General features: G+C 49.0%; 1 protein-coding gene across 1 annotated transcript in view; it reads right to left on the bottom strand.

Moving 5' to 3' along the window:
• Positions 1–5,737: 5,737 nt before the first annotated feature.
• LOC123027180 (phytanoyl-CoA 2-hydroxylase interacting protein) overlaps positions 5,738–23,648 on the bottom strand; it is a 37,802-nt gene continuing 19,891 nt past the window's right edge. The window contains exons 2-5 of the mRNA XM_044437696.1: positions 14,401–14,584; positions 9,735–9,909; positions 7,831–7,948; positions 5,738–6,880 (exon numbers count right to left, since the gene is read on the bottom strand). Coding sequence (XP_044293631.1) covers positions 6,346–6,880; positions 7,831–7,948; positions 9,735–9,909; positions 14,401–14,565 — 993 coding nt within the window. The 5' untranslated portion in view covers positions 14,566–14,584 and the 3' untranslated portion in view covers positions 5,738–6,345. The remainder of the gene's footprint in view (positions 6,881–7,830; positions 7,949–9,734; positions 9,910–14,400; positions 14,585–23,648) is intronic.

Here is a 23,648-nt window from a genome sequence, read left to right on the forward strand (position 1 = left end):
AAACCTGCATTTCATGCATTATCGAAACCCGGATGTGCTCAGGAGCACCAGTGTAATTCCTCATAAAATCTTCCATTTGTGGCATGTATTTTCAAAGAGCAGTTCACACTTTGTTGTTGTTGTTCCTGACACATGGACAAAGAGCAAGTGCAGGCTAAGTGTTCATTTTTATGGGATGCTTGGCTTGTGTGATCTCTTGTATCAGAGATACACGGCCATCCCTTTTTCCCATCCCCAGGATATGCATCGTATGGACTGCAACCGCTCTAGTATGTTTGAGCTGGCTCTTCACTGTGAGGGATTTCACTGTGTTCCATCATCCATTGGAAAGAAAGGCTGCCCCCACTGAAACAAACTCCAAATGAATGGCTTGCCCTGTAGTACAAGCGTTCCTGGACTGTGGCGTTTCAGCCACGCTGTGCATTGAGGAGGCCCCACGTTCCCCTCCCTGCTCCTCTGCTTAGAAAGCTCAGGTAGTAAATGATGTGAAAGAGCTCTCCCCTAAGACCCAGTGAGCAACTGCCGGTCAGAGTAGACATTATTATTACATTGCTTTTACAGCCTGTCTATTTTCCTCTTGAAAGGAACCCAGGACAGCATGAATAGCTCCATTTTATCCTTGCAATAACTCTATGAAGTGGGTATGGCTGAGAATTGGAGACTAGCCCAAAGTCACCCAGAGAGCTTCATAGCCAAGTGTGGTCTGGAACCCTGATCTCCCAACGCCCAGCCCAACATTCCCAGCATCACATCATAGTAGTAGACTAGAAGGGCAAACTCCATGGTCCACATGCATGAGCAGGGTTGCTGTTGAAGTGTCTGAACCCAGCTGAGATAGCAAACCATGGTGAACAGTTCATGCTCCACAGCCCAACAACCAGCCATGAGTTCTCATGGATGATTTGTGGTTGTTCGTGCAGCTGGGTCCAGACAAGAAGTCCATGTTCCTATACCAACCCATGTTTGGCCACTTAAGTGTAGTTTTCATGTTGTTTGTACCCAATTCAGTCTGATGAGGTATATCAGGTTGCTTCCTCTGACTGAGAGTTCCCCCTACAGTTAGAATTCTTCTGAAAACCACCCATCCATTTTTTTCGTCAGCATCAGCATGATTCAGTCTATTATTCTTCATTAACCAATTAATTTCACCAATATCCTCTCAGTGCAGTTATGCAGGCTTCCTGTATTAATTTTTAGAACTGATGTTTTTATAGAAATGATTTCCCCAGTTCTCCTGCCCCGCCTTCCTAAAACTTTAATATATTAAGAGACCTGATGGTGGATCAACAATTATTTCCTTATTTAAGCAGCGATCCTATGCCCACTCAGCTGGGAGTACAAGCCACTGAACTCAACTGGATGCATGTCTTAGTGGGCATGTGCGGAACTGGACTGTTGATCACTTTCAAAGGTGCAGGAGAGTTTACTTGGAGGAAGGCTAGAATTTAGTCCAGAAATAGCTTTAACACACGAGCAGCTTAAGACTAGACTTCACACCCTTCCCAGCCTCTCTGTTCAGGAAAAGTCGCAAGTTTTAGCCCCCTTTGCTTTCTGCAGCACTCTCTGTGTTCACACTTTACAGTAACCCTGGCCCATCTCTCAGACAGACTTTCTAATGCCCCACTAAGCCTGCTTGTGAGTTAAATGCGTTCGTTCCACACTGTTTCACACAGGGAATTAAATGGGAGAGGCCCCTTTGTGCTGAGATAGGAGGGTGGAAATCCCACAACTCCTCTTGAAATAATTTTCTAAACATTCCTGTTAGAGAAAGCTTTTTATGCATCTGGAACATCTCTCCCAATCCGAGTTGCTTAGCATACTTTTACAAAGCTGGGAAGAACCAGAGACACCACTGAACTCGCCTACCAACAGCCTTGAAGGACACGCAACAGCATTCCCAGGTGGGAACAAGTGGCACTTTTTCAGCCAACAAGTTTGCAATATGCAGTGCGACAGGGAAGGCGGAGGGGAGGGAAATGGAAAGCCAGTAGAGAGAAGCTGGGGATCTTATTACTCCATGCTAGCAGCATTTACGACACGATACTGCTACAGCACACAGCAAACACGACGATAACTGGCTGTACCCAAATACCTGGACACTTGCGTTTTTCAAAATGCTGCTGCGAATAAAAAACATGAGTGAACATGGCCCGGAAAGCTAACCTCTCCCTTTCTCAAAATGGAGACGCCTTTTTATAGCAGCTAATACACATTTCTTTGAATAGGCCACTAACTTAACAAAGGGCTGCTGGAGCCATGCTTAGGGTACAATCCACTAGGTCTGTTCATAGACTTGCAGTGAAATTACCTGGAAAGGAAAAGAGATCGTACAGAGGAGGTGGACTGTATCCTGGATGTCTTTGGTATTGCACAGCCAAGAAGAAGGGGGGCAAGAATGAAAACAGCCATCCCCAACCAGGAAGATGTGCTTGGACTGCAGCTCCCATCCTCCCCAGCTAGCCTAGTGACTGGCCAAGCTGGTTGGGGCTGATGGGATTCAAGCCAATGAACCATGATGGATGAGTATCTGCAAAATCATATACATAGCCTAACGGGGGACTGTAGCACCCTTCCCCAGGCCACTGGGCTTCTGTGTCTGCAAAAGGTAATTCTGTTTGCCTCATCATTCCACAGAGGGTTATGTGGTCTTGCAGACGTTATCCCAGTTTTCTGGATGTTCCTGTGTTCAAAAGCCCAGGGAATGCTTCTTATCCCAAATGCAGCCCATCCTGGCCTGTCTCCAGAGGGACTGCTTGCTTCTGAAATTATCTGGGGTTGGTGCTCCGTTCCAAAATTGCTTCTTCCAGCCAATGGTAGGGGAGTGATGGCTAATGTTGGAGAGTGGACAGACTGCTGGAGTTGGCCAAGGGAGAGCCCCATTCGAGTTGCTGCTTGCCTGTGAACCTTGGGCAAGTCATGGACTCCCTGTTCTTGGGATTTCCAGCCTCTGGGGATCCTTAATGCAAAAATGTGTCTGCAGAGGCAACGGCTGTGTTTTCGCTTGAGAAATCCCAAGTGCCTGGGCGCTACGGCAAACCTGAGCACAGCGGTCTAGAGCCCTGTGAAGTCTGTAGGGTCTTGCCCACCTGGCACTCTTACAGATGTGCAGGGCAGGGAAAGGAGGACTGCCCTGGGCAAGGACTTTTTCTGAGGAACTTGTCCACTGTTGTGGATTTTTGGGCCAAGGGATCCCACTCTTCCTAGGGCCACTGTCTGAAGACCAACAAGAATGGCAAGTTGCACTCATTGTGCAGGGAAAGCTGGGACCCCCCCTCCCCGAGCTGCAACTAGGAGAAGCGCCTTGGTTTTGCTGCTAAGGGGACACCGGAACCCTCTCTGCACCCCTTGCCCCGTGTAAAAATGGCGCCGGGTACAGTCAGTGCCTTCTGTTAGGTAAAATTTTCACACGCAGCACAAGACAGTTCAAGCAGACAAAAGCTGCTTATAATGAAAGAGGCGGCCAAGTCTGGAGCGCAGAGAAGAGGGGCGGGGAGCGTTGGCGACTGCCAAGACAGGTCTAGCCAGTCTCAGCAGAGCTGAGTGAAGTAATGGGCAGGTTGAGACGGAACAGAGCGGGGAGCGGCTGCCCTCACGCCTTCTGGGCAGAGCCGTGCGGCCCACTTTTCCCCGTCCCTCCTAGCCTCTCCTGAGCCGCTGCAGGCTTTGGACCTTTTGCCCTGGATCCAAGAGGCCCACATCTGATCTTGGCCGTGCCACTGACTTGCTGCACAGCCTCAGTTAAGTCACTATCCCCTGGAGCGGTGCTGGCCGTTAAGTGGCAGGCGCCTGGCAAAAGCAGCCTTGGAGGCGGGGTCGTGTGTGGGGGTGCCTGTCCCCTTCCTGACTTCACAGCCTCTGCGGCTGCCCTTGGCTAAAACGGAGGGGCCTGCGTGGCCCTCCAAAGGCATTCTTGTGGGGACAGGCAGCCTCGGCAAATGTGGGCAAACTGGATGCCAGCCCAAGCAAGCGGAGCTGCCAGGCAGGGCCTGACAGGCAGAGGAGACGGGCTGGGTGCAGGCAACACCCAGGCACATTCCAGACCTCCTCTTGACTGCCAACAAACCTGTTGGAGCTGTCATGCCCCGTCCCCCTTCACTGGCCCCAAATAAGCCAAGAGTGTGAAGAAACGGGTGTCCCGACCTGAGGACCCGAAGGGGGAAAGAGTCTGCAAGTTGCCTGCTTTCTCTGACTTGATCCCTGGGCCAGCTCGGCGGGGCAGTGTGAAGCAGGCCGAAGAACCGTTTTCGGCCCGAGAGCCGAATTCCATTTTGGAGATGCTGCTGGAGGGCAACAATCCAACAGTGGGCAGGGCCAAGGGCAAATTATTTTAAAAAATTCTGGAGCAAATTATTAAAAAATCCATCTGCAAGCAAGAAAATGCAGTGATTAATAGAAGCCAGCATGGATTTATCAAAAATAGTAATAATTTAATCTCATTTTTTGACTGGGTATCCTCTCAAATGACAAAGGGAACACTGTGGACATAACCTGATAAGCAAATTAGCAAAAACTGGACTAGATGGAAAACTATTGGGTGCATCCAAAATTGGCTGCTAAATTGGACCCAAAGAGTGCTCATCAATGGCACCTTCTCAAATTGGATGGCGGTAACTAGTGGGGTGCCACAGGGTTCAGTCCAGTGCTCTTCAACATCTTTATTAATGATCTAGATGAGGAAGTACAAGGAAAGATGATAAAATTTGCAGACAATACAAAACTGGGTGGAATAGCAAACACCCTAGAAGACAGAATTAAGATCCAGGCCAATCTTGATAAGCTTGAACACTGAGCTGAAAGGAAAGAATGACATTCCATAAGGAGAAGTGCCAAGTCCTCCTCCTAGGAAAAAGGAACCAACTGCATTGATACAAGATGGGGAGTACATGGCTCAAGAGAACTGCAAAAGGAAAAGATCTTGGAGTAATTGTGGACAATAGGCTAAACAGGAGCCAACAATGCGATCAGCCGCCAAAAGGGCAAATGTTATTTTGGGATGCGTTAACAGAAGTGTTATTTCCAAATCACAAGAAGTCGTCGTTCCTCTATACTCCTCATTAGTCAGACCTCACCTGGAATGCTGTGTGCAGTCCTGGGCACCAAGATTTCAGAAAGATGCAGAAAGATTAGAGAGGGTTCAGAGGAGGGCAACAAAAATGGTCCAGGGTTTGGAAACACCATAGATCATTTTTATTGCACCATGGATCATTTGGTGAGGAGGGATTGAGAGAACTGGGCATGTTCAGCCTTGAGAAGAGAAGACTGAGGGGGACATGATAATCCCTCTATAAGAGCCTCAAGAGCTGCCACAAAGAGGAAGGTCAAGATCTCTTCTTGCTGATGCCAGAGTGTAGGACACGGAATAATCAATTCAAGTTGTGACAACCCAGATTCAGGGTGGACATCAGGAAAAGGCTCTGCACTGCCAGAGAAATACGGCAGTGGGACCGGCTGCCTGGAGAGGTGGGGGGCTCTCCCACACTGGAGGCCTTCAAGGAGAAACTGGGCAGCCCTCTGAGTGAGATGGTGTAACGTGGTGTCCTGCAACAGCAGGGGGTCAGACCCGATGGCCTTCTTGGCCCCTTTCAACTCTACTCTTCCATGATTCCATGATGGGGCCAAAGGCAAAGGGGATGGGAGCAAAATATCGAATACAGCAACATAGTTCAGCTTAAAGCTCTTACTGTCAGGACCGAGCATGAATGAGAGGCAATTTAAACTTAAGGAAAACTGCACAAAAGCTGGGCAACCATTTATAAAAGGTAGGGGAGAAAGATTGGCCATAATGCTGGGGGTGGGGCAAATTTGCACCCCTGACATAAAAAGGTGGCCAAGAAAACAGCAGAACAGAAGCAGAAAATGTTCCATGTGGGATGTCCTGTCCAGGAAGTGGGAGCGCTTATTCCACTGGCCAGGTGACTTGCTGTGTGTGCACAAAGTGAAATGTCCGCTTCGGTTTGAATGGGGCGAGGGAATAGAAAAGAAGTGGCCTGACTTCTTGTAAAGAGACCCCAGGAGAGCGAGGGCTGGACCCCTGCACCCTCTGGCACGCGGCTGTTTCTCTTGCCAGAGGAGCAAGCCAAGCCATGCTGCCCAGATGGGTTTCTTGCCGCTCGGGGTCTTACTTGCGCTGGCCATGGAGACGTGGACGAGAGCCCAATGGATGCTGGTTCGGTGGGCTGCACGGAAGGGTCTGATTCTCCCAGACCCTAACTGGGGGCCATTCCTAGATGGCCGTTCCATCGCCAAGGGCTTCTCCACAGAGCGCTCTGGCATCCATGTTGCACACCACTCCCCTCCTTTCCCCTCCCCTCCCCTCCCCTCCTTTCCCCTCCCCTCCCCCAGTCTCTAGCGCCCCACACTGATGTTGCACGTCTTGCAGCTCGGATCCTTCTTGGCATTGGCGGTGGAGAGGCTCATGAGCTGGTGGCCGCTGATCTCGCCCAAGACGCCCAAGCTGAGGTCGACGGGCTCGGTGTAGATGATCTCCAGGATGACGTCCTGGGCATGGCGGTAGACGAGCTCGCCGTCCTCCATGCAGCAGGTCAGGAACTTGTTGCAGGAGATGTCCAACTGTGGCAAGCGCTCCTGGCAGAAGTGGTCTCCGGAAGAGCCTTTGGGCGCCAGCACCAGGATGACGTAGTGATAGGCGGTGTACATGCAGTAGAAGTCCGCGAAGTAGAGGCTGGTGTTGGGGCCGAAGAGGCGCTGGGCAGGGACCTGGAAGCGGTAGCGGCCATAGGGTGAGTCCTGCGGGGGCTGGCCCGTGTTGAACTCGGTGTTGCAGCTGAAGAAGATGCCGTGCAGCATGCCGCTGGTGGGCGACCCGTGGCTGCCGCTGTTGTCCTTCAGGTACGGCTTCATGCTGTTCCCGCAGTGCATTCTGGACAGGAGGGAGACACGGGCGGTCAGGCAGCGGGGCGGGGCGGAGCCCGTGCTCCGGGTGGAGGTGGGTTCACCACGTGTCCCGGGGGCCAAAGAGAGCGGGGAGGCAGGCACCCTTGCCAGAGCAGAGGGAGCTCCGCCTGACCCCCGGGCACTGGTATTTCTGACCTCCGGCCTAGCTCGAGGAGGAGGAAGAGGTGGTGAGGGAGGAGGGAGGCCCGCAGGGAGTTCAACCAGGGCTTGGGAGTCCTGGGTGCCGATCCCCCCTCAGCCCGGAAGCTGGGTGGGGGACCTCGGGCCAGTCTTTCCTGGTTCCCCCAGGTGGTTTTGAGGGGAAAATGAAAGGGGCAAAGAATTACATGCCGTGCCTGAATGCTTTGGGGGAAAGGCAGGATTAAACAGAATAAAACAAAGGGATGGTGTTGAGAGAGAGCATGGTGCCAGGATTAGAGACTTCGAGTGGGATTGGTGTGCCCAGGGGTGACTCTTCATTCAGCTCCGATTTGATTTGAGGCCAATTCCTGTTTGTCAGCCTAACATACTTCATGGGGTCCTTGTGAAGATACTTTGGAGGCTGGAGTGGTGGTTGGGGGTGGGGGGAGGGAGGTGGCAGGTATGCCAGCCCCAAGTTTGCAGGAGGAGGGGGGAGATAAAAATGTGCTGTACTGGGTGCCTACGGAGCCAAAGAGGAACGATGGGGAATATGGGTACCTGCCCTGTATTGCCACCTCTGGTGGAGAAAACAAAGCCTATGAGAAGGTGGCAGTTACTGCTGGACCTTGGGTCCTTTCTGAGGTGATGCCGACTTCCTCTGAGCTCTGATCCCAGACCAGAGCAGCATTTGTGTCACGGATCAGAAGTGTGGGGCCCCCAGCCCTTGTCTGCAGCCGAACTGGCCACTCCTCACTCACTGGTCACCATGACCATTGTGGGGTTGAAGGCCCTTACCTGGCATGCTGGAAGTATTCCTTGGTGTGATTCCGATAGAAGACGGAGAACCGAAGCATTCGCCCTGCTATAAGCTCGGCCTTCTCCTGCAGCTGAGCCAGATGCTCCTTCGCATAGTCTGCCGGGGACAATAAAGGGGACATGGGCTTTGTAGTGCAGCTCTCCCGTCTCCCACCTCTGCCTGCCTGCTGCACATCCATTCCCACTGCCCCTTCCACCCCCCGACACCCCCTTCCTCTCACTGTACCTGGCATGTGCCTCTTCCCCCTGTGCCTCCAGCCGGCTCTCCCTACCTGTCACCTCCCCCTCTGGGAGTGCTGGGCTGGCACACCCTTTGCCTCCTACTCAGCACTTCTTGCTCCATCAGGAAAGCTGGATTTACCACCTCCCAGTACCCCTCAGCTCGTTCCAATTCTCATCAGCCCAGGCCCTGCCTTTTAGCCAGTCCAAACAAGTGGCTTTCATCTCCCTCATTTCTTGCGTTGAAACTCTCCAACAATCACACACATGCCCGTTCTTTTATGTGCAGGTTGGGCTGCTGCATTTGATTGCACAAGTGCTTTTGGACACAGCAAGAGTATGCAGGTCAACGGAGAGTCTGAACAGCCAGGAGGCGTTTGGGGTGCTTCCAGATGGAGGGCAGAACCCTTAGTCTCACCATGGAAATGCAGTTGGCATCAGGCATGCCCCATAAAGGGGGCATTCCAAAGCGAGGACACTGCGACAGGGAAAGGCCCTGTCCCCGGCACTGGGAAAGGGTGGCCACAAAGGGATATTCAACCTGTCGTGCCTTCCCCCTCAGAGCACTCAAGAGGTACGGCTCACGGCAGCATAGCTGGAATATAATACCATTGGTGTGAGGCTGTTCTAGATGGAGGGCTCCTAGCACTGCCTGGCCAAAGGCTTGTGCCTCTGTTCCATCTTTACTTCCCTATACAAGGCGATGAAAGATGCAGCAGGGAGCAAACACAGGAAGGCTATAATGAGAAGCCTGCATCCTGCAAAATTCTGTGAATGAGGGAGAGCAACTGCCCATTGAAAATTTGGCTGCAGTATTCTAATGTGTTTATTTAGGGCACAATCCTCTGGCTTCCCAACTTTCCTGGAGAAGGTTTTCTCGGAGTCCTCCAATTTCTGTGCTCAGACTCCAAAGATCAAGCCCTGCCTGCCATCCTGCAGCGGGTGCAGAAAAACAAACCTGGCTGCCCACTCCTAGTTTGGAAGTGGGCCTTGGAGGGGAAGGAAGTGGCGTGCCAGAGGTTGAGCAGGGAGGTGGCTTTGTGGGGGTTCCAACTGGCACCAGCCTCCTGCCTTCTCCCTCGGCATCCTAAATCCAGGCAAGTGAAAATGCAAGGTGTGAGATGCAGCAGCGGGTTTGCCACCAACACACCTTGTGCCTTCGAGTCTGGAGACTTAAGAACACCTGCTGTGAGGGCACTAGTACTGCACCCTTAACTAAAAGTGAACATTTATAGCATATGTTTAATTGCATTTATATGAATGGATCTATTTTAATTCTAGTGCTTTGTCAGGGATCCTTGCCTTCTCCTATCCTGACGTCCTCCAGATGTTTTAGACCAGGGCTCCCATGATACCTAGCCATGATCCAGTGCACATGAAAGGTGCAAGCCTGAGTTATTCTGTTAGCTTTGCACTCCTCTACCTAAAACAGTAGAAGCATCTTTTTTTTATTGGACAGTGACTGAGTAAGATCCTCTTGCACTCTTTCCCTTACATCTTCACCAGCAGAAAAGCAAAGTCTTCCTATTCTTGAACAGCATTGCAGCCGGACAAACACCAGAGACCTTCCCTGTGAATTGTGTCCCATGGGCTACACAGGGGATGGCTGTAGTCAGGCCATCGATGGGCAGCTTTCGCCTGCAAGACGTCAGCAGCACACTCACCTCCTGTGCAGAATTCGACTGTCTCGCTCCATCCGGACACGAGGTACTCCCCGTCGCTCTGCTTCACGGCTGTCTGCACAGCCACACTGTACTCTGTCCTGGGGCTCAGAAACCAGTGCCCCCTCACCGTCATGGGCAGTGCAACGGCCTTGGCCACCAGCTTGGTAGGGACGTCCTGCTCAAAGAAAAGAGTCAAGCCTCGTCAGCAATTTACTTGGATATGGGCCCTGGTATAGATTTGCTAGGCAAAGGCTGAACTTGTGCACCTGCCCAGAATTAACCAATCAAAAGTCCTATGGAGTGACCAAAGCAGGAGCCGAATTCAGTTTCTGAGAAGACGGAGCCCAGACAGCAGAAGGCAAGAGGCAGGATGGGCCCAAATACCCCCGAATACTCTCCCAAGTGCTTCCTGCCCTTGGAGACACGCACAAAAGCTGGACAGCCATCACACAGGTGCAGGCAGAGTGAAGGGCCGTGGCTTTCTGATGAACTCCAGACGGTCGAACAGGAGACCCAGCTGGAGAAAATCCGTGCTGGAAGTCATGCTCCAGCCAAAGCCTCGGCCTGCCTTCCCCTCTGCACTGCTCTGCTCGTGCAGAAGCTCTGATGCCTCCTTCACAGTCCCAGTGCCTCCATTCACAATCCACTAGACCTGAGCAAATAATCCTGAAGAGCGTCAGTGTGAATGGTGTGGTTCTTCTAATTCTGGGAATGCTGGCAGCGGTGGCTCCATTGAGCTCTGCCAAAGGGAACCCTCCTTTTTCAGGCACAACAAAAAAGAACAGTGGCTCTGGAAGGTGGGTGGGTGGGCCTCTCCAAATGCATGGAACCCTTTGCACCATTGTTCCAAATATATCAACGGCTCATCCGGATCTGTTACAACAGCAGCAGCTTGGTTGGCTCATACAAACTTCTGGGATCTACTCTGGATCTTGTTTGTTGGTTTTTTATGAGCAGAGTGGTGAGATCCCCCTGCTGGAAGCTGGTGCTGGAAAAATGGTTGGCTGAGTGGGCCAAATGCAAAAGGGTGGCTCAGTGTCCTGAAACAGAGCACCTTACCTACAAATGCACTGGGATGGTCTCCATATTGAAGTACAGCTATATAAATAGATACACCACGGGGCTTACAATCATTCATCTAATTATTTAACAGCTAATGTAGAAGGGGGAGGAAAAAACTAACCCTTTCGTTGTTGAGACAAGGTAGGATCAGAAATTCTGGCAAAGCTACTGAAAATCAGCCAGTGATTTACCAACAATTTATTTATATACCACCTAGTATTTCAATGAAATCTCAAGACAGTTTACAAAAGCTTCTAATCTATCTTCTGTTTATGTCTGAAGCTATCTATTATTAGAAGGTACTTCCTGAGAGATGACTTTTTGTGCTACCAGGCAAAAAACGCCAACTTCACACAACTGGACAACCGACATTAGGTGGTTACCCATGATGGATTGCCACTCAAACCTGGGTGGCCCCCCCTGTTGTGGGTACCAGGAATTGGCAACTGAGCTGCTTGGCAGGAGCGGCAAAACTCCCTTGCTGCCAGCGGTGACAGCTGGTTTTCATGATGTCCCTTTGACACCAACTACTGGACAGTGGCACTTTGGAAGAGCTGTTTATAACGGGGAGAGTTAAACAATGTGCTTAATTTTCTTCCTTCTGTAAACTAGTTGAACTTGTGCAGTTACACACACACACACACACACACACACTCTTGCATGAGTGTAGAAAGTGGGGCCCTAGCTTGGCAACGTCAGTGGCTGTACCTGTTGTTGGACAGCAGCAGGTATCAATCTTGAACACGGACCCAAAGAAGGTTCAAACAGTCCTTTCCTTTGTTTTCCCTTAACATCTGACAAAAGGCAAGTTGTCAAGGGAAAGCAAGAACATGAATCATCTTTACCTGCAAAACGAGGATGGTGCAGTTTTCATCCCCTTCACTGCAAGATTCCACGTACACACACACACACACACACTCACTCACTCACTCACTCACTCCTGACAGTGCTCAGAGTGATGGACATTTTGCACGTCTCATGAGTCTAGAGCTGTTCAGGAAAGTGCAAACGTGCCCCTTCTCTTGTCCCACAGAAAAGGCTGCTTGGCTGGTCTCAGAACTTTGCCCCCACCCCCTGAAAGCAGATTTTGGAGTGGCAAAAGGGAATGTGGCGTTTGTTTTTTTGATGGGAACATAAACGGCACTTCACCGCTTGCCATTCCACAGCTGTCAGGAGAAAGGGAAGATAAAACCGCCTGGACTGTCTTTGGGTTAGTATGCAAGTTTGGCGCACACTGAGAACAGGGACCACCCTCGCGTTACACCGTGGCACTCCCACCACTGCACACCTGTACAGGGGCTGCGTTTTTCTTTTTAGCAAAACTCACTTTGCACGCATTGTGTATGCAAAAACACGGAAGAGTTTGGCAGCCGCCGACAGCACCTCTAAAGGGGGAGGGGGCACTTTGAAGCAGCAGTCTGTGACGGCAAAACTGACTGCGTGAAACTGACTTTGCCATTTTCAAACCCAGAATGCCGAAAGGAAGGAAAAAGCCACAACAAGCTGAAGCGGGCTTGCAGTCATGGCAGGGGAAGACAGTTCTTATGCGTGGTACCCTGGATTACCTGCAGGAGGATTGATGGGGAGGAAGCGGGGATGGAGAGGATGAACAGCCTATGTTATGCCTGAGCATCTGCTGGATGCATTGCAGGCATAACAAGAACCATCAATTCGCTGTGGCTTCTTGCCATCTTTGCAACCTTAACCAATCTTCTTGTAGGGAGAAAGAGAGATGGAAGAAGCAATGGGGAACATGGGAGTGTCCCTAGGAGAAGGCAACTTGGCCTGGGCCCAGCTCCGGAAAAATTTCATGGCAAGGCAGTCAATCTCAGGAAAAATACCTTGCTTGGAAGCACCATGTCCTTTGAGCCATGTGAGCTGAGGATAAGGGGAGTTGTAGTCCAATACATTTGAGGGCAACAGGCTTGGGAAGGCTATATTAAGGTTTGGACTATGTTATGATCTGGTTATAGGTAATATGGACCAAAGGTACAATCCTGTGCGTGTTTAGACAGAAAGGCAATGTGGCACAGTAGTGAGAGTACTGGACTGAGACTAAGAAGATCTGGGTTCAAGCACCCACTGGGTGACTATGGGTAGTCACTGACTTTCAGTTTATTCTCCCTCACAGGGTTGTTGTGAGGATAAAATGGAGTGGACAATTATGTAAGTCACCTTGAGTTCCCTACAATGGGAAAAAATGGAATGCAAATATAGGCAAGGGTTTTAGGCTGGCCATCTCTCAGACGTGCAAGAGAGAGATTTTAATATGGAGGTGCAAAGGAGCGCTTAGTCACGTGAGCTGCTCAGAGAGTCCTTGGCCTAAACTGAGGGATGCTATTTTGCTGTGACTGGACCAGGGAAACGTGCAAGGAGTCAGCTTGAAGCATCTTTTGTTTTTAAAAGAGAACATCACCGCCTCAGCAGGCCACAGCATTGGCTCGGCATTGGAGTGCCGTTTCTGTGGCAACGGCAAATGCTGAAGCGTCAGGAGACAGGCCAAAAAAAATGAGAGAGAGAAGAAAACCTAACTGAAGGAGAGAGAGAGAAAAATAATGTTAAACATTAAATAGCATTGCCATAGTAACCAACCCTCTTAAACAGCATCCAAATTAGTGACTCCAGTTCAAGGGAGAAAGATGCAAGTAATTCACTTCACCATTTTAAGAAAGGTGCTGTTTAAAGATTCCTTTCCCAAACTGATCTCTTGTTGTAAGGGAGGCGACAAGGGATCTCTTGGAATTGCTTTTGCGGATACTCGGCCTTTATCCTATTTTATAATAGGAAGAATCCATTGGGCCATGCTTGCTGTGGATAATGGGGGTTGTAGTCTAACATATCTGAGGGAAGGCTATGTGACAGACAGGTGATATGGAGCAAAAGCACAATCTTGTGCATGTTTAGACAGGAAAACACTACAATTCCCACATCCCCCAGCCAGCCACAAGAGAGACTTTTTTCTTTCTAAACATGCATAGGATGTTTTCTGTCTAAACATCTAAAGGCACTACCTATACGATTGGACCACAAGTTCTGGGTAGAGGAAAAAGGTTTTCTCTCTTCAGCTACAATGGAACTTGAAGGGTCAATGAGAACGTGCTTCTTTGGAACCCAGATTTGAAAGCTGACGCTTTCAGAATCTCAAAGGTTGACCTGGTTTCGTCATTGACAGTTTTCTACAAAGAGAGCCTTATTTATGCTGCAAATCTGTAAGTCCTGTATCAATTCAATTTTCAAGGTTTCCCCTCTGAAGAGTCCTAGGAGTTACAGTTTTGTGAAGGTGCTAAAAATTTTTGTCAGGAGAAAAAGCATGACTGTTAATTCAGTACACGCCTGAACCCCCTTCCCCCAACCAGATGCCTTGCAGATGTGCTGCATTCCAACTCCTGTCCTCCCCAGCAAACGTAGTTAATGGCTGGGCACCTTCCAAGCAGGAGACCTGCTTGTTGCCCAATACACCTGTGGTTTGAAATGCAGAAATCGCGACGCCGTGCTGCCTACAGATGGCAGCAGCTGCAGTCCTGCACATCTGGCAGGTGGTCATGCCCTGTCCCACCCCCCCATCCCCCCCCACCAGGCCCTGTGCGCAGTTGCAGCAGCTCACCCGGTGCTTGAACTTGTTGGAGTTCTTGTTCTCTTTCTTGTTCAAGTCAATGAAGTAGTGGGTGACTCTGTCCAGGTCTCCCACAGCCATGGACCAAGAGATGCGGAACGAATCGCAGGTGATGTTGTTGATCTCTATGCTGTGCGGCGTGGACAGCAACTCCATGAGTCGACCGGTTCGGCTCCTAGGGCGGCATTGGACAAAAGATGGGAAGGTAAAGCAGGGAAATAGCAAAAAAGGGTTCTGGAGATTGATCAGGCTTCAACGGAGTGAGCGGAGCAGAACAGGATTGCGCCATCAACTCTGCTGTGACACGAACATAGTTTTGCTTCTGTCGATTTGTTGTTGCTTAGTCGCAAAGTTGTGTCCGACTCTTTGCAACCCCATGGACAACTTTCCTCCAGGTGCTCCTGTTCTCCACCACCCCCAGAGTCCACCCAGCCCCGCACCCACCTCCCCAGTGACCCCATCCAGCCTCCTCAACCTCTGGCATCCCCTCCTCCTTTTGCCCTCGATCATTCCCAGCATCAGGGGCTTCTCCAGCGAGTCCTTTCTCCTCATTAGTGGCCAAAGTCTTTGCGCTTCCTCTTGTCAGATATGCTCCCATTAAATCATTGTCAGAACTTTGGAGCTAAGAAATAGAGCCAGCATTTTCCCTTCCATTTTCTTTTCCTTTTGCGTTAGGCATGTTAGCTTACAAGGCTGAGGACAGCTTACGTTATTCCTGTAAGCAGCCCTGTGACCCTTTTGTTAGCCAAAGAGTGGGATAAAAACATTTCAAACAAATGAGCAGTGGGATTCCCTAGAACCATGGGAAGGTGTTGCCCAATTCATGTAGTTCCCCTTTTTGTCAAACATTCTATTGATGGAGAAGAATGAGGCCTTGTGAGCTTCCTAACACTGAAATAATCCTTTGCAGATACAGAAGAGTAGTTCACCGTGATCTCCTGCAATTGGCAGACGGTATGAAAATTTGGGACTGGCTGCAGTTGGAATAAATACCAGGCCCCTGAAAAAACAACTTGCTAGTGAGTCAAGCCTTTGGTCCACCTGGCCTGAGACTGTCTGTTTGGGTTGACAGTGAAACATATGTACCTTGGATAGGAAAAGGTATTTTCTGAGCTTGCCACCTGAAGATGCTAAAATGAGAAACCTTCAGCATGCACCATATGAGTTCTGTACTGTGGCTTTTCTCCTAGCCCTTCTGCTGCACTTGCTGGGTCCCTTGCTGGACACGATCCAGTTCCAGGGACAGACACAAGACCTACACTGGCAGTCAGAACATCATTGCCATTCACAGGACTGTACCCACTTGATTGGCGCCCAGCTGCTTGCTGTGATCTCCGGGAGAACAGCAAGATGCATGCTGGGAACACATTAAGTCTATTTTTAATGTGTTTTGGGCCTGTTAATTTTAATTTTGCTCTATAGTTGACATTTTGTGTAATACTGAATTGATTGCATGTTTCCTGAACTCTTGATTTGGGCCGATTTGAATTTATTGGTGTATTTTGTACTCAACTGATTCCTCCATCCAGCCCATCCCATTCCAAATGTTAAAGTAGGTGGGAAGATTTCTGGGTTCGGATCAGGATCAAGCTACCTGCTGTCCTAAGCTAGCCTGACTGAACTCAGGGACTTCCTATGCTTTTTCCCCTGTAGCACAAAGACACTCATTCAACCCATTAGATTGGCTAGTGCGCTCTGGGAGGCCAGGCTTGTCCTTGTCCATGGACATGAGCCTTTGCTCCAGCTTAGTTTCAGCAAGTAAGTAGTCCTGGTCTAGCTCACACCAACAATCCTCAGCAAGCATGGAAGCACCAGACAGTGACTGGAGTGTCTGCCCTGGTTTTTCTCCCTCCCTCCCTCCCTCCCTCTTCTGAGGCTCATTAATTCTTCCCGAATCCAGAGAACCATCGCAACCATGGCAGGTGCCATCCCACGCAATGCCTCGATGGAACAGATGGCCCACTGCCGGTGTTAGTGCTGAGAGCGTACTTCACAATCCTCTGAGGGGACAGATTCGGAGCAGATGGCACTAGGGAGGGACCGGACTCCTGGCCAAAAGGCTGACAAGGAGGGGCTTGTTTTTGTTTTGAAGCCTACTGCAGAACAAACGAGAGAGGAATCTCACACGGGGAGGGAGCCAGAGAAAATTGCAAATAGGTGACCCTGTAAGATTTAATATCAGGGGCCAGAAGAACCTCAACATACTATTGAGACAAAGGCATTCTCTGGTTTGCCAGCCAAAAACTCATTCAAGGCTGTGGGTCTAAGCGCTTTTGCACAACAAAACAATTCAGAGTAAATGTGTTTAACATCTCATTGCAAAAAGGCTTAACTGTAGTTGGAGGGTGTCTGTGGTTTTCTACACCAATGTAGACTGCCCTGTGGAATTGTGTTGATAAAAAGCTTTGCCGGAGTTAATATTACCCCACTGAGCTGAAATGGCAAACCGAACTAGTTGCTTTCTCAAGGAAGAAAATCAGGTCTGGCATGGTTTGTCCTTAAGTAATCCACGCTGGCTGCATGTAATTATCCAATTGTGTTCTTTGTGCTTACAAATAGATTGTTTTATGTTTTTATTCTAATAATTTGGCAAGGGTGGAAGTTGATTAAGGACATGTATGAACACCACGCTGCATGAACCAAGCCGCACTTTCAGTGCTTGCCAGCGGAATGGAATTCTAGGAAGAAAGTGCAGCAAAAAAATGGAATTAGCAGGTTTCCGCATGGAGATCCATGCTAGAATTTTAATGGCTGCAAGTCAAGTAGGAAATCCATGTTGCTGCTTCTCCTATTCCAGTCCTGCCATTGCTCCCACCTTCTACAGAGGAATGGAAGGTAGATGTCAAGACTAGAGAAGATACAGGGAGCAAAGGAAAGACGTAAACCTGAATCTCTAGGTTGCACAATCACAACCCAGTGTTCATTTTGGCAACACAGCCATTTAAAGGGAGGATAGAACAAAACCCAAGAGCTCTGAAGGAGTTTTTATGCTGGAAGCTGGAAAACGTCACTTAAGATCAACTGCAAATTCAGACATAAACTCACAAGATGACCTTGGGCAAATCTCTTTCTTTTAGCTGCAATTATTCTTGCTTTCAAATGTGTGTAATAGCACCTTACCTTTCAACTTGGTATGGAGGGAATAACTTATGCAGAGTTGTCAACTTTTCCCTGCATAGACCTCCCGTGCTTTTAACAGCCATGTAAGAGGCATGAATCTGCAAGTGATACTTTCCCCATCACTCAATCTCCATGCTAGAACCAGTTGGTTTCACCTGTGGATTATTGCTTGCGGTGCTTGGGTTTAAGTCCCAGGAGCCCTCCTAACCAGTGACCTTACCTGTAGGCCACTGGTGATCCTACCTGTAAAGAGCTATAAAGGATAGATAAAGTAATTTCATTAGTCTGGAGTCAAGCTTTTAAACAGCTAATGCTATTAAAAGGAAATGGCGCAGAGAAATCGAACAACTGAAACCTGCTATTCGCAGTCTTGGTAGCAAGAGTACCAGTATAATTAAGAAAGCAAATACAGCAATGCATCTCTCCTGTACAAAGTAGAATTAACCCATGAAAAACACTGGGAGCTAAATAGTTTGTGTGGAGACCTACAAATCTGGGTGGAAGCAGCTTCTGTTGTTGGTAGATAAGACAGTAATAGGTTCTAATCTCAGTGATAATAGGGTTGCAAGGTTAATAATAAGATGCAACCTTACAACCGGGTTGGGTTTCTTGAAACCTCTTTATTAGGGGACGCATACCACTGTTAAAGTACTTGCACCCTGTAAGGCAGGGAGGGGTAGCATGTGGCCTTCCACATTTTTGGGGCCTACAACTCCCATCAGCGCTGGGGAGAACTGTAAGTGACTCACCCCATTATCCAGTGACATCAAAACATTTGTTAAGGACCTTGCTGTCTATGCCTCGAAAACGGCTGTGCAGGGTGCATTTCTGCCCATGGAAAGGCTACGTTTAGACGTGCACCAGAATTTGCTAGAAAGGAAGCCGAAAGCTGTGGTTGGGAATGCCCTTTTTGACTGCCTCCTGCTCCTGGGGAGCCTGGCTGCACAATTTTTGAAGGATGCCTCACACGCCTTGGCTGCAATTGTCTCCATTTTGTTCTAGAAGCTGGTTGGTTTGAGCCAGTGTGGTGTGACGGGGTGCTGGGAGAGCGTTGGACTGGGCAGGTGGGGGCTGGGGCGCTGGGAGATCCAGGTTCCAGTCCCTACTGGGCCACAGAGCTCACTGGGTACCTTTGAGCCAGTCACAGAGTCTGGCCAACCTACCACACAGGATTGTTGTTACAGGGGAAAAAATGGAGCTAGGCAAGCCACCTTAGGCTCCTCACAAGAGGAGAAAAGGCAGCATCTCAATACAATATAACAATAACAAGGAGAAGGAGAACATGGTGGTGGTGGTGATGAAGGAGAAGGATCACCAAAGTCAAGAAAGCTGTCTGCCGTCCTTGCTGTCTCTAACGGAATTAAATTTCCTAAAGCAACCTCAGTGGTACTCGAGTATGGGAGCTCCAAAACTTACACAGGTCTTCCGTATTACTGAGCTAGGAATATAACTGCTCTACCCCTGGTGAATCCGGAGTGTGCCAATCCAGAGCTCTTGTGGCAGCTGCACTCCACGGATGGAAGTGTCTTTGTCAAGCACATGCCTTTACGGCTTGAGGCCAAGCATCTCCGAATCGTTGCACAGCTCCTGCTCTGACCTAGGATTCCTCTCCTTTTTGGCATGCGAACTTCTAACGCACCCGTGCCAAAGAGCCAGTTAGACGCAGCTCGCTGCTCAATGCTGCACGGCCCACTGAAGGACAACATCCATCTGGAACCTCTTTGTTTCCTCTGTAAAAATGCTTTCACAGTAGTCCAAGGTCTTACACAGAGTTGCCCCATAGAGGACAAATGAACCTGTTGCCTGATTTCTTCACTTTCGGCTAAGCAGCCAAGTGCTTTGAGTTTAACTTGGTTGGAAGGGTTCAAGTGAAGACATTTCCCCCAATTCATTTGTTGTACCATGTGGGTCTTGGCACTGTATGAGAAGGCATACTGCCTCTGGTCTCCCAGATCTTCCTCCCAGACAGAGAGAGAGCATGAGTGTGTGTCTTGCCGGTCTACCCTTAATTAATTTAACCAGCTTCTCTATTCCGTGTTGAATTCATACTCTGTAATAAAACCTACTTTGGATGATTGAAGTCCAGTCCCCACTCAGCACTGAATACCTCCTTGGTTGTAGGCCGAAACATCTGGAGATGTTGGCCACTCCTAATAAAACAGATGCTGTGGTGATCACAAGCCCTTAACAGCGGCTCAAATGACAACTCCCATGCCCTGGCGAAACGAAGTGGCATCCACTCTCTCAGATTGGTTCTATAGGATTCAGGGTATAGCTCCCCTACAAAAACATACTTATGTTCTGGTTTGGGAAAAGCAGAAGTATGAAAATCAGTTTTGGAGGAAGTGGTCCATTTTCATGAGTTTGATAGTGCCTGTCCCTTGATTGCTCTTTATGTTAGTACAATCTCTCTTGTAGCTCCATTTTTATAGTTGTGGTAGGTAAAGTAAGCGGTGCCAATGCAGTGCATTTCTAGGAATTCAGAAGCCTGTTGTACTGGTTGATTTATTGCAATTTGTACAGAAGAAAAATTGACAGGGTCTGGATCACAAAAGAGCAGTAGTACCACCCGTCCTTTCTCAGATGCTGTTACTTTGGCCACAGCTTTTGGTTCCCTCTGCTCACTCCTTTTTGGGATGGATTTGACATGTTCTGAGTTATATTTAGACGTGCCAAATTACAGAGAAAGTGCTGCGTTTTCAAACAATTTGTTTCCTGGCGAATTGGGGGGGGGCGGGGGGGCTTGCAGATTAGCAACGTAGTCCTCCAGGGAGTGACGTCAGCCTCTTCTTGCCATGCTGACTTTCTGTTTGCAGGAAGTAACCCAGGTTGGGAGGCATTCCAAAAACACGATCACTGACATGCATTGCGAAGTGTTGGTTCAGATTGTTCTACCTCCTCAGTATTCTGTCCCTCCATTGTGTGCATGTGCTGAAAGCGTGCAAGCATGCACACACAAATATAGAAGTAATCACATCTGGAAAGACCCATAGAATCAAGAGGGTCTCTACTGTAAGATGTCCTTCTTGTCTCTCTTAATTTGTGGAAATGCATGCATTTTTTTCTCTAGATGATGGCAGTTGCTTGCTTTATTTATGCATGCATGCTTGGAAAGAACTGTGCCTATATGTATATATAAATGTAATTTAATAATAATGGGGAAATGATGTGTAGAGATATTCCAGAAGTCTTTGGTCTAGGCTGGCACAGATTTCCCATGCTCAGCTCTGAATTTGAGAGAAGGTCCTTAGGTGCATGGAAAGTTTCACCTGTTGGGCATATGATGGTCCAGTGAAGGTCCCAAAACTGTTAAAAGTGTGGGCACCTGGCCAGAAGCAGTATGGAACCCTATCTCCAGAGAAGCCAACTTTGCTTGAGCCTTGGCGCCTCATTTGAGAAAGGAGTTAATAGAGCTGTGAAGGCATTGACTCATGAAGAGTTTCTTTTCTGTGGGTAGAAGGAAAGAACGAGCTGGGAGAAGCTCTTAACTTATGTCACATGAGGTTTATGTTGGTTTTTTTTACACAGAATTTTGTGTTTATTCAGTAGAACTACCAGCCCAGGCTGTGTTTGAAGAAAAGGAGTGATTACAGTGAATGTTCTTAAGAAGCAACCACCAGCAGAAGATGCAGTTACACCAGAAACCTGGCCGATTGGGAGATATTTTTAGAAGGGAAGAGTTGGGACCATTTCTGCCTGATTTGAAGCTGTCGCAGCTGCATGCTGTTCCAGGCACATGGGTGAAGCTGTTAAACTGATAGACCACATTGTCCATTTTTGGCCCAATCTATTCCATTCATCCCCCCCTTTTTTGTCGGGCTGTTGATGTACTCATCCTGTTTTGACTGAAAACTATGCAAAAGGGGTTCTAGAACTGCTCTGGACATGGAAAGGAGCAGGTATGGCGCCATGGTAAGCGTTGTCCAGTAAGTGCCCATGACAGACGTGTTTGTGAATGCCTGGAGGTTGCGTCCTGCTTCTAAATCTAGAACTTGAAGTCCCCAAGCTGATCAGATCTAGAACACACAAAATACAGTGGAAGCAGCCAGGAAGAGTTACTGCCCTCCCGTCTTGCTGATGTACTGCCTGGAACCATCCTGCTCTCCACTCCGGCAAAGAGGTTGTTCGGTTAGATAGGCACAGCAGGTCACTCACGTTGAGGGCCAGTGCATGGGGACAGATGCTGCATAAGAAGAACTCTTCTGAACTGGGCCATCGAGCTGCTAGTCTAGACAGCCAGCCTGAAGCTGGGGACAAGGAAGGCATGACGGTAACTGCCCTCTCCCAGGGAAGCTCCCCAGCAGGTAGTATTCAGTGCGTGCTATTTATTCAATTTCATTCCCATATTGCCCAGTAGCCAAAGCTCCTTCAGAATCCATATAGCCCTGATCATAAGTAGCCATTGAGTAATTTGCCTTCCCTGAATTTGTCCAAAGCAGCCTTTTTCACACTGGGTTGACATTTTCATTGAGCTGCTTCCCGTGAAAATGTGGCATTTCCCTTGATTTGCCTCCACCAGTTTGGACTATTTCAGTGTATACGGGAAGATTCCTCTCCCTCCACCTACATGCGCCTCAGTGTTCTTCACTTGACACTCAGTCATTCCAAATTGCATTTGCCAGAAGTCTGTTATTTTAACGGATGGCCAGCGCTGCTGTCAAATCCATGGCTTTCCTTAGTCAAGACGTAAACACAGGAAGAGGAACATAGCTTGGTGGTAAAGCAGGAGTTTTGTTTGCAGAAGGTCTTTGGCTAATATGTGGCTTGTCAAATTAAAAGGATTTGCAGAGGCTGGGAAAGATTTTTCTGTTGTTGATGAAGGTCCGTTGCTGCAGTACTGGACTGGATGCATAATAGTCTGCCCTTGCAATACAGGAAGACAGATCCACAGTCCCAGAAGCCGAATCTAGCCCCCAGGCTTCCCAGGTGGCCCCCCACCCCCAATCCCCAATTGCTTGGTTGTGTCCTGGCTCCCCCACCCCAATTCTAAGATGCTGGAACGCTTTGCTTGCCTAAAGTGTGATTGCCAGCAGTAAGAGCTGCATGCTAAAATGTGCCGGTGTTTCATCTCTGCCCCTTTTGCCTTCAGCCCCCACCCCACCCCCAGAAGCCTCTCCTCGCTTCCGCTCCCCCAGACTGAAAAAGGTTTTGCACCCCAGCTGGATGAGTAGCTTTCTCTTGTCCCAAGATGCCCAAGTGAACTGTCAGTTTTAACTCTATCTGTCTGGTGTACTCTCAGAGTTCCTTAGCAAAGTTAATCCGGAACCAGCCATTTCCGATCCCAGTTGAATGCGTCTGAGTCTCTGGGCCAGGGTGAAAGAGAAGCACACCCGGTTTAGTGACGCCGGCTTGAAATCAGTCCGAGCAGTTCTTTCCAAGCGAAGGCATCATCCTTGTAGCAGGACAGACGTGTTCAGGCAAGGAGCAGCTGCCCTTTCTGACTTTGGTTCACCCTGAACGCAAGAGTGCTGTCTATCAAGAAGAAGAACTGACTTGGCAGGGCAGGGCAGTTACCTGGAGAGGACAAGCCTGTTCACCCCCTTTGCCTAGGGGTGAGGCAGCGAATGAGTAGTTCCCCAGGGCAAATGTTCTTGCCCCTTGAATTTGCCCTTCCAGTTTAACCTTGAAGGTGTAGGCTGGAGCTTGGGCTGCATTCCCCACATGCTTCCAGAGCACCTTGAACACCTTGAACAAGAGACTAAAGGGGGATGTGGCAATAAGAGAATCTGGTTAAATCAGGGCTGGGGAACCTCTGGCCCTTGGGCAGATTCAGCTTTCCTGGAGGCTCCAGCTGCCCACCCCCTTTTCCCCATTCCAGTGATCAACCGGTGATTTCCCAGCTTTTGTGCAGGTTTATCCCCCTTTCTAAAAGTTTGAAATGTCTTTCATAAGGCTTAGCTACCAGGAATAAAGAGTTATAAGCTGCAATATGCTGGTATTTTAAACAATATTTTTGAGCCTGCTGCCTTTGCTTTCAGCCCCACACACCACGCCGGAACGAAGCCCCAAGGGTTTCTCTGATACCGAATTCAGCCCTCAGACTGAAAGAGGTTCCCCTCCAATAAGTTATATCTACACTGCTACTTTCAGCTATAGATTATATATCCATTTTACCAGCT

This window comes from Varanus komodoensis, unplaced genomic scaffold (genome assembly GCF_004798865.1).
Source record: "Varanus komodoensis strain SLA01 unplaced genomic scaffold, ASM479886v1 scaffold30, whole genome shotgun sequence".
Lineage (NCBI taxonomy): Eukaryota > Metazoa > Chordata > Lepidosauria > Squamata > Varanidae > Varanus > Varanus komodoensis.